The 10,903-nt window shown below is 44.5% G+C and overlaps 1 protein-coding gene across 1 annotated transcript; it reads right to left on the reverse strand.

Moving 5' to 3' along the window:
* Positions 1-7,828: 7,828 nt before the first annotated feature.
* On the reverse strand, positions 7,829-9,536 carry LOC106600608 (class E basic helix-loop-helix protein 23-like). The gene has a single exon (XM_014192102.2). It carries the CDS (start codon positions 9,207-9,209, stop codon positions 8,529-8,531), a length of 681 nt encoding a protein of 226 aa, XP_014047577.1. The 5' UTR covers positions 9,210-9,536; the 3' UTR covers positions 7,829-8,528.
* Positions 9,537-10,903: the final 1,367 nt, after the last annotated feature.

A 10,903-nucleotide genomic window follows, 5' to 3' on the forward strand; every position in this document is an offset into this window, starting at 1 on the left:
AGCCACCACAGTGTTGGCCCCTGTAATTGGTCATGCAAAGAAAAACCCAGAGATTTAGAGACAGTGCCCCTCAAGTCCACCATTTTCCTGCATGGCTCCAGATACAGAGCAGTCCAGGCCTAAACAGATTAGCACAATGGGATGAAGAGCCCATAAGAACCTTTAGTAACTGTAGCTCTGTGGTAGAGGACATTAAGCAGTGGTGTCTGAGTGGTGGAAGTTGCTAGCAGATTGTGTCCAGCCTACCGTACACCTCCAACACACTCTTCTCTCAAGCCTGCTTTTCCTGTAAACCCATGTCCTTCAAACCTCTCAAGTGACCTTGGGTTTGTGAGCTTCAAGGAAAAACTCTTCAATAACAAATCAGAATTCAATTGCAATGGATGGCTGCAAGGACAGTCATCATATCAATCAAAACATAATATACAGTAGGCAGTTACTTCACAAAACAATATCCTTGTTACAAAGCCGTCTAACGTGAAAAGCCTTCTTGTGTCCTCCTCATACACAGCACAATAAATATGTGTGTGTGTGTGTGTGTGTGTGTGTGTGTGTGTGTGTGTGTGTGTGTGTGTGTGTGTGTGTGTGTGTGTGTGTGTGTGTGTGTGTGTGTGTGTGTGTGTGTGTGTGTGTGTGTGTGTGTGTGTCTGTGTATTTGCGTGTCTGTGAGTGCATATGCCTGTACGTTTGTGCATTTGTCTGTGCGTGTGTGTGTGTGTGTGTGTGTGTTTGTGTGAGTCTGGGAGAGCAATTGGAGCATTGAAATGACATGAAGAGTTATTTGGGTCGTAATGAAGCTGCTTAATGAAATCAGTGCCCTTGAAAGTTCTTCATCAATTTTAGTCCCCCAACTCCCTCTCCCCTCTCTCTGCTCCATTCCAGCCTGTCAGCTAATCCATGTGCACCTCGCAATATTAATTAAACACAGCGGTTCCTGAAGTACTTAAGTGAAGCGCTATTATTGATAATGAGCAGGTTTAAAGGAGTCACATGCCTCCAAAATGACTTTTTAAACCAGCCTTATTAAGCAGAAAATGAGACCCAAATCAGCCTACAAGCTCCTCATTAAAAGCCACTGATCCTTGACCGTGCGCATGTTCCACTGCTTTTAATTGGGGGAGCGCGAGACGGGGAAACGCCCTTAAACTTGCCTTTCATTTGGATGACTGTCGCATCCCCCCATCCGCACCTCCCTGTCCAACTCACAACCAAGACCCAGCCACTGGACTCTAACTGTCTGAAAAATCTTTATCCTTTAACACCATGTTTTATAACACACATAGCTACAAATTAAGAGGAAAGTAAATGACAACGAAAAACACCAAACAAAGACTGAATTAGAAGCAGCTACAGTTAGACAGTGGTTGAGGACGACAATAAGAAGCAGGATTGGCTGTGTGTGGGGCTTGGTATCACTAATAGAGGTTAATCTGTTCTATGTAGGCGTACTGAGTCCTACGCCTCACACACTCACACACACACCACTAACACCCCCAACACACAGCTAACACTACTCCCCCCGACCCCCTCCCCCCTTTCCCCCACACATCCAGTCCCAAACTCACAGTCAGGATGCGAGTGAAATGCATCTTTATTTCCAGTGCGCGTGTTTATGAGTTGCTGTGGAGAACTGGGCCGGCCCTGCCTGTCACTGTGTCTCCGCATGGAGGATTATGGATGGCCAATTACATCGCCTTTGGCATTAATTAATGAGGATAACGAGCTCCCCCACTCCCCCACTCCCCCCAAAACCACGTCCCTCCTCAGCTGGTACCGAGCAGGGTGATGAGTGAGGTGCTCGTGTGTGTGTGTTCAGCTGGTACGGAGCAGGGAGCTAGACGTGGAGGGTGGAGGTGTAGGTGTGTGTGTCTGTGCCCCCATTTTCCTTCCATTTCCCCCCAAAGTTCCCCACCAGTCAGTGGTGTGTCTGAGGACCATTACAGAGATTAGGCTGTGCCAAGGTAACGGATGCCCCCGTTTGTCAACTCACATCCTCTGTCAAGACCACAGTGGGAGGGAGGAAGAGAATGGCATCTATGAAAGAGGGAGGCAGGGATAGAGGGAAAGAGAAGGAGAGACTGGGAAATAATCAAATGGAAGGACGGTATTGAGGCAGCGAAAGGGGTCAGGGGGAATGACAGAGAAATTAGATTTTAGGGTGATTAAGAATATCAATGTGTTCTCGCCGTTAGATATAGTAACATTGGTATAGGCAACTATCTTGAGATCAGCCCCAAGAGACAAAGTACTGTATAATTCAAACAATACAATAGACAGAGACAAATTAGCTCCTCCATGTTCATGTTGTCCTGCAGTCTCCCCTCCCTGCTCCTCTCATCTCCCATCTTTCCAGTCCCACCCTAGCCCCAGCCCCGGCCCGTCTACACAGTCTGGGTTTACAATGCGTGGTGTCAGGTGCCTTGTGGCGATAAGCAAAACACTTTGCTTGACTGCCATGTTCTGAAGGTTTGCGGCCATATGAGCACATAGTCAACCCCCCCCACAAACTACATCCACCCTATCCCCGTCTGATGAGGGTAACGAATAGAAGACCCATACCCATCCCACCGCACTCGCAGCAACGTCGCCCCAAATCACATGGCTCCTCGGAACCAACTGACTCACCCGCTCATCGCTTCCGACAAGGCGAGGCTGGGAGGGACGAGAACCGTGACGTCATAGAGAAAATTAACACTGGGGGGTCCTTCCAGTGCCACCGTGGGCACAATAATACAGAGACATCAGCGCTTCCCTCTCTCGGTCTTACTCTTTTTTCTCTCTTCCTCTGTCTTTCTCTTTCTCTCTGCTGCCCTTCTTCACCACATACAGACAACCAGAATCAGACACATATATAAACACACGCGCCCCCCCCCCCCCCCAACACACACACACATGTCCGGCCCACATACACACGTCCGGCCCTATTGTTTATGCAACCTTTTCACCCCATCCCCCACTTGATCCTGCCCAAACACCAGTTTCCAGTGTCAGTTGGCATCTAACAGAAAATGTTTGCCTCCCTGAGCAGATTTGAACAAAAACCTGCATAGCCTTTTAATCTAACGCACAGCCCACCCCCCCACCCCCCATCCCCAACCCCATTCCCTCAACAACCCTCGGCAGTGTTGTTTGTTTGTATTCCACATAGGTCTCCAGTATGTGTCTGTGTGCGCACGCACGTGTGTGTGTGTTTGTTTGTCCTCTATGTATACGAGTGTGATAAAGAGTGTCACAATGTGCATCAGACATGTAGGCTAGGCTCTGTAAGAGCTTAATTAGAGAAAGCAGCGCTGTCAGACGCATTAGAGAGAGGTTGGCACTTAAGGGCATATGTTTTTACTACTATACCATCGGGTTGTGGAAAAGCACAAAAACATACCTCAAAGCTCCTGGCCCTGCTAATGAAATCATTCCCTTCTGATCCCACTGAGAACAAACACAAATGTTTACAGACACCAGAGATGCAGCAGTACTGTGCACTAGATTGGACACAGTTGTGCAGGCAGGAGTGTGCTGGGATGTGTGTTGGTCTACATAACGTCACTGTGGGCATATGTGTGCATTCCAAATGTGCGTGTGTGTGTGTGTGTGTGTGTGTGTGTGTGTGTGTGTGTGTGTGTGTGTGTGTGTGTGTGTGTGTGTGTGTGTGTGTGTGTGTGTGTGTGTGTGTGTGTGTGTGTGTGTGTGTGTGATCATGAGAGTCAGTATATGAGTAGGCTAGGTAAATATATCCAAACACAGATTAGGAGGTGGAGATTAAGACGTTTCATTGTAGGTCCATTATCATAAATACTGATAATATTTTGGTATACCACATGGTTAAACTAATAATCAGCAGTCTATAAACTATTTATAAATCATTGACAATTGACAACCCTTTCTAAAGTGGCATGTTTTGGTTGTTGGTTTTGTTATTGTTTTCAATACGAATTCAATTTCAACGGCAATGAAGTATTCTATTCTACATAATATTTAAATAATTAATTCAGAGTTAATGACCAGTTAGGCCTCCGGTCTGACTGTGTCACACACCACATAAGGCCAAGAAGGCACCAACAGCCAGTTAGGCCTCCGGTCTGACTGTGTCACACCACATAAGGTCAAGAAGGCACCAACAGCCAGTTAGGCCTCCGGTCTGACTGTATCACACCACATAAGGCCAAGAAGGCACCAACAGCCAGTTAGGCCTCCGGTCTGACTGTGTCACACAACACATAAGGCCAAGAAGGCACCAACAGCCAGTTAGGCCTCCGGTCTGACTGTGTCACACACCACATAAGGTCAAGAAGGCACCAACAGCCAGTTAGGCCTCCGGTCTGACTGTGTCACACCACATAAGGTCAAGAAGGCACCAACAGCCAGTTAGGCCTCCGGTCTGACTGTGTCACACAACACATAAGGTCAAGAAGCACCAACAGCCAGTTAGGCCTCCGGTCTGACTGTGTCACACCACATAAGGTCAAGAAGGCACCAACAGCCAGTTAGGCCTCCGGTCTGACTGTGTCACACCACATAAGGTCAAGAAGGCACCAATAGGCCTATAGATGATATTATTATAATAAATAAATGTCACCTTGAAATCTACAAACTATGGCTATATTGAAAAATGTTTCCATGAACACATACTGTATCAAGTGATAAACCATGCAGTTGCCCAGACGTCCGTTCAAAAAGGCAACCGTTTCATCCAAGCCATTTAGCCGAAGTGGAGAGTGATTGAGTATGAGACCAAGGCTATGGCCTAGCATCAATGGCACCGTTTGTCACAACGCATCCCCGGTCCTCTGCCTGTCACGCGCAGCTGCTGAGGGAGTCCTATGTCATCAGAACGGCAATTTGAGATGCTGGGGTGGCATGCTGTTATGACGTCCATCTAAACTGTGAGAGAGTGACTGGGGCAATACCCTTAGCGACTGGCAGACAGACAGAGAGATGGAATGATTGAGTGACTAACGAGTAGACTGATCTTATTCATATTATATGACGTTCACCCCATCTTCTTTGTTATGCATAGCCTGGTGTCCCACCTGGACACAGCTAAGGGATAGGCTGGTTTTACGCACAGACAGACTAGTGTATAAAAGATGGCAAAGTGCAAAGTTATGCCTCACTCTGACTGAAAATCAGCTTTCTCACATTTCTTTCCCAGCCGAACATTTCTTTAGAGGTAGCCTATTGTGAAAAACAAATAGATATTGACATAAACTATGCCACTTAAACGTAGGCCTACATTGTGGACAGGTGTGGTTATAGTTGTTTATAAAACGGGTGGGTCTAATTCTGAATGCTGATTGGTTAAAACCGCATTCTAGCCGGTGTCTATTCCACAAGTTACCAACTGCTAAATCTATGACGTTAAAATGCCTATTTACTCTGTTCCATTTGACTGCGCAATCCATTGTCTCATCAGCCCAGCCAAGCAATTTATAAACTTGATCTCCACTATAAAAAACATCTAGACATTATCTCACATTTCTTTTAGACTATCATTTAGTTTTCAACAGCAGAGATTTGTATTAACATTGCTGTCTTGCATGCAGCGTTTCTCAGCCAGTCGAAATCATGATTCAGCTGGCATCATTTTTATGGATATATACAAAAAAATGTAAATTGAAAAAAGGTACAACGAAACACAGATAATTTGCAGTCATTCCAGCTTCAGTTTGAAGTGATTATGTTACTGTAGCTGTGTTGTTGGCTAGCTCCTCTGAACAACAGTGTCCTGACAAGTGAGCATATTTTCTGTGCCAGGCGAAGTAGCGCCTCATCAGTTTATTGTTATGGATGTATTAAATAAATGTCACTAGAAAACAGCTTAAACCAATGCAAATGCAGCTACTTTGCTGTTATTCTGGCTGCTCTTTTTTGACGTGACTGTAAGTTAGCCATAATTGGCTAGCTAGCAAGCAAGGGATACGATCGTTGCCAGCCAGTATGGTTATGGAACATTTAGAACGAACGACTGGGTTGCATCCATAGATACAGAACCAATAGAACGAACGACTGGGTTGCATCCATAGATACAGAACCAATAGAATGAACGACTGGGTCGCGTCCATAGATACAGAACCAATAGAACGAACGACTGGGTCGCGTCCATAGATACAGAACCAATAGAACGAACGACTGGGTCGCGTCCATAGATACAGAACCAATAGAATGAACGACTGGGACGCGTCCATAGACACAGAACCAGTAGAACGAACAGCTGGGTCGCGTCCATAGATACAGAACCAATAGAACGAATGACTGGGACGCGTCCATAGATACAGAACCAATAGAATGAACGACTGGGTCGCGTCCATAGATACAGAACCAATAGAATGAACGACTGGGTCGTGTCCATAGATACAGAACCAATAGAATGAACGACTGGGACGCGTCCATAGATACAGAACAACAAGACTGAACGACTGGGACGCGTCCATAGATACAGAACCAATAGAATGAACGACTGGGAGGCGTCCATAGATACAGAACAACAAGACTGAACGACTGGGACACATACATAGATACAGAACAACAAGACTGAACGACTGGGAGACATACATAGATACAGAACAGCCAGACTGAACGACTGGATCGTGTCTCTAGCAACCCTATCTTTGTGTCTAGACTATATCTTGTGGAAGGCTGAAATAGAATGAATAAATGAATCAAAATAAGGTTTTTAATGAAAATATACCATTTTGGCACGGGCCATCACCCGTGCCACAATATCCTCCAAACACCGGCTTCTCTGGCATTATCCCTTAAACATCCCATGAAACTGTGGTTCGAATAATAATTACTGAACTTAATCATAACACTGCCTAAATTAGAAACTCGTTGATATTGGTGAAAAGGGCATTACATTTATTTATTTTTAATTTGAATAAATATTTTAACAAAATGAAAGTAATCAATTTCGGAGGAGTTATTTATCAAGTTGATACGGAGTTTGGTGTTTAAGGGTTTTCTCTAAACCTAATTCATGTTTTACGGCACTGACGTTTTCCGTGCAATGGCCTGCCCTGCGAATCAAAACTGCCCCGTTCATCGAATTAAGACGTCGAGGGAGACAGGAGCTGGAATCGTCTTAATATTACCGGACCGGGTTGGAGAAAGCTCGCGGAGGCCTTGCAATCACCCAAATACCGGGAGACAGGTCCTGGTTGCCGCGGGCGTAACTTGCGCCCTTCCCTTCAGCGCCACCGAGCCCTTATCACGCCAGCGGGCCACACCAGCCAGAACCGGCTCGTTTACTGGGTTATAAATGTAGCTCTTCATGTCAAAGGGTGTCTAATGGGGGAGAAATAGAGCGGAGCACTGAACGATGTTCAAACTCATTTTGTAGGACCCATTCATTCTAGACATTGCGCAGAAATGAGTGATGGATTGGTTTGTCAGTGTCATCGAGTCTAGAAAGGCTATGAGTGAGATTAGGACTAATTGCTGTCATTTTCAAACGATCATTTTAGAAAGGCCTACACACAAATTATATTAATAAAAACTTGTGCATTTCCTAAATTGTTGTGAGATTATTTATGTTACTAATTTGGAAATCAATCATTTTATTTCTGTTTTGGTCGTATTGAATTCAGTCAATTCAACTAATTTTAGAGCGAGGGATGCATAAAGTCAGACGTCAGTAAACTACAATCATTTTAACAAATTGTAGGTTTAAAACTGATGAATGTGTGACAAATTGGAAATTCTAATGCTAATGACAAAAATGATGAAATGAACTGTTAAGTTAAGTGAATGAATGTGTCATTTTTACTTTTGAGCATGATTTGAGCATGGTTAAGTTGTGTGGAATGAAGTTTAAGAAAAAAAACGAATCATATTCCAGCATAGATATAGGTTTTATTTATAAAGACATATAAACAATATATGAAATTCATGTTGCAACACAACCAAATGATTTTTCTGTAAAGTCTGTTGTTTTGAAAACGAATAACATAACAGTACTTTGATCAAGTAGTTTTCCACAGTTGTACAATCATGTGAATTGTGCAATAACAAAACCAAAATCATCAATTCATATTTTCCAAAAATATCCTACACTAGTGTTTCCTCACAGCGTCTGTTAAAATGAGGGAAAGTGCATTCATAAACGACAGTGCTGCAAAAAAACTCTTGAAGTTGGAACGCAATCTTGTCATCTCTCTCGTTATTTTCTGTTTCACTGAATGTTGCATAGTAGGTCTGTAGACTACACAAGAATACGAAATAGATCATTCAAAACTTTTGCAAGGGTGCCGTTTTTAAGCCACACATAACATGTCAACTGTCAATTAAAACATGGTCAGACTGCCACAGCAATACCATTCCTTTACCTCCGAGGAGAGTATAGGGAAAGAGAAACACTTTTAAACAGAAATTTTCCAGCGCCAACCCTAATCTAGCCTTAGTAAACACCAGTGTTGTTTTTCTTTTTTAAATCTGGATGAAACAACGCAGCAGTTATTTAGTTTAGGATTTACGCATTAGACTTGGATACAAGTGGGTGAAGTTCAGGTATAGACTATACAAATAAAAAGTTATCAAGGCTTGTCGTTATGGTGCTTAAAGAGACTTGCAGGTGTCCCCGAGTATTTCTCCGCGCAGGTGGCGAGTGCCGAGCCCGTGAAGGGGTATACAGCAGCCTGTCCAAAGGGTGCAATGGGGGTAGGGATGGGCGAGGTGATGCTCTGTCCCTGGTTCAGATAAGCCACCAGCCGCCTCATCTCCTCCAGAGCCTGAGCCTGCATGAGGATGTAGTTCTTTGCTAGGAGGAGAGTGGCTATTTTGGAGAGTTTCCTCACTGACGGGCTGTGCGCATACGGGATCACAGAGCGGAGGCCGTCCAGTGCGTCGTTCAGGTCGTGCATCCGTCTCCTCTCGCGCGCATTGATGCTCAGGCGCAGAGACCGCTGCTCTTTGGGCTTCTTGGAAAGAGGACCCCCGTGTTTGTCATCGTCGAATGCGGAACCCCTCTTCCGGGGGTCCAGAGGGTCGAAACGGTCGTCATCGTCATCGCTGGTCTGCTCCCCGCCACTTTCGTTGGACTTGCCCGTCTGGCCGGAGAGGAAGTCGGCGGCCGGTGTGAGAGGATACCGCCCTCCAGGACTTCCAGTAATTTGGCCAGGTCCAAAACCGAAGGCGGACTGGCCGTATCGCTGCGTCAGGTCCAGTAAAGTGTCGTTGCTGATGGACTTCAGCAGATTCTCTTCCCCGGCATTCATTTTCTCTTCCACAATAAGGGCTAATACAAAATGCAGTTCAGTCGAAACTTAATTGAACCTCTTTCTCCGTGTCGTTATTTTTTTGTGGAGAGGGTTCGCACACTACTCGAGTCCTCAACACACTTTCTTTGTGGCTCTTCAGAACAGTTGCAGTGAATGGACTGTATTCAGCCCCACTTGACGTTCCCCCTGCGCGCATAGACGTTTAAAACACTTCTGTAATTGTGTGTTTTGCGAAGCGACATTAAACGCACGTAAATGGTGGCCTGGCTGAGAGACTGGAGCGGTGGCCTCCTTGACGGGTCCTTGTGTGCTTCTTGCCCTCGCCCTGGGCAGACTGTGACTCGCTCTCCATCCCACTCACGCGTCAGTAGGAGCGCGAGGCCCGTTGGGATAATCTATCTGTCCAATCAGGGGGGCGTTTTAATTACTGTAGCGAAGAACGCTGGCATGATCCTAATTTCGACCAGAATAATGATCATTGCAAGACAAATTTACACAAATAGCTTTCGCCTATAATTTTGAGTTAATCTATGTTTGACAATTGTGGTGGGCATCCTTTCGTTGTCCCCATAAAACACCCATATACCCAGAGTGAAGACAATCCTTAGATGTTTGAAACTGCACCGTTAGGCTACTTTAGGCAGGCTGCAAACAGGCTATGACTGTAACACTTTCTTGTTGTTTTGACAGTAATAGGCTATACTGTAAAACTAACACTAAAGTACCGTATTAATTATTTACAGTAGATTGCAATAAAGAGCAATGTACTCTGGATGATTTTAGACCTAAACACTAAATCATACCCTAAATTCCAAAGAAATGTTGGTTTAACAGTACATTACTGTAACCGCACAGCATTGTGGGAATGGCAACTGGCAACGTTTTCAAACCATTCTGATTGACAGGATTGAGAGACATTAAGGATTACAGCAATGCACTGTACTGTTTTTTTATGGTAATTTACATGCAGCCAGTTGCCTGTAAGTTTTACAATGGTGAAAAAGATTAGAGTAACAGTATTGTATACTGTAAAATACAGTATGGTAACATATGGTACTGTATTTTAGGTAATTTACAGGCAACCGGCAGCCTGTACGTAACCGTGAAAACAACAGGAAAGGTTTTACAGTGTAGACTACATTTTATTTAAACAATATCGGAAGTTTGTATGATCACAATGTTATGCAAATCCAACTCCTCAAAAACCCTGCAGGTGAAGTGTTCCAATTCATATATTGATGCATTTTATGGGCATACAATTCAACTCCAAATGTGTAAAGTTCAGCTCCAGATATGAAGATATTAACTTTTAGATAGAGGCTGATTCTTCCTGGTTGACCTGTGCATTGTTTGTCTAAACTCAAAGAATTATACAGATCCCACAGGCATGCCAAATAGCCTACAACTGAACACCACAAACACATTGTGTAGTAGGCTATATTTGACAATATACCTCTGTAGGTATACCGCACAGTGATCCACAATGAATACCCAACAACAGCTTACATGAGGCCGATGCAAGCTGGCAGAAAAAAAACAACAGTACATTTTTCACAATGAAAGACTAGTGTGGCTTTTTCATGATCAATGACGTGTGCTTCAGCCCAGAAAAAAGAAGGGGTGGGAGAGAGAGCAAGAAAGAGAGAGAGCCGCACCTGGTGGGTAGTAGCCTATTAATTGCGTAACCTGGT

Source organism: Salmo salar, chromosome ssa03 (genome assembly GCF_905237065.1).
Source record: "Salmo salar chromosome ssa03, Ssal_v3.1, whole genome shotgun sequence".
Taxonomy (NCBI): Eukaryota; Metazoa; Chordata; class Actinopteri; order Salmoniformes; family Salmonidae; genus Salmo; species Salmo salar.

What these genes read in the sequence shown, in the direction of transcription:
- LOC106600608 (XM_014192102.2), bottom strand. Translation starts at nt 9,209, where the DNA reads ATGAATGCCGGGGAAGAGAATCTGCTGAAGTCCATCAGCAACGACACT.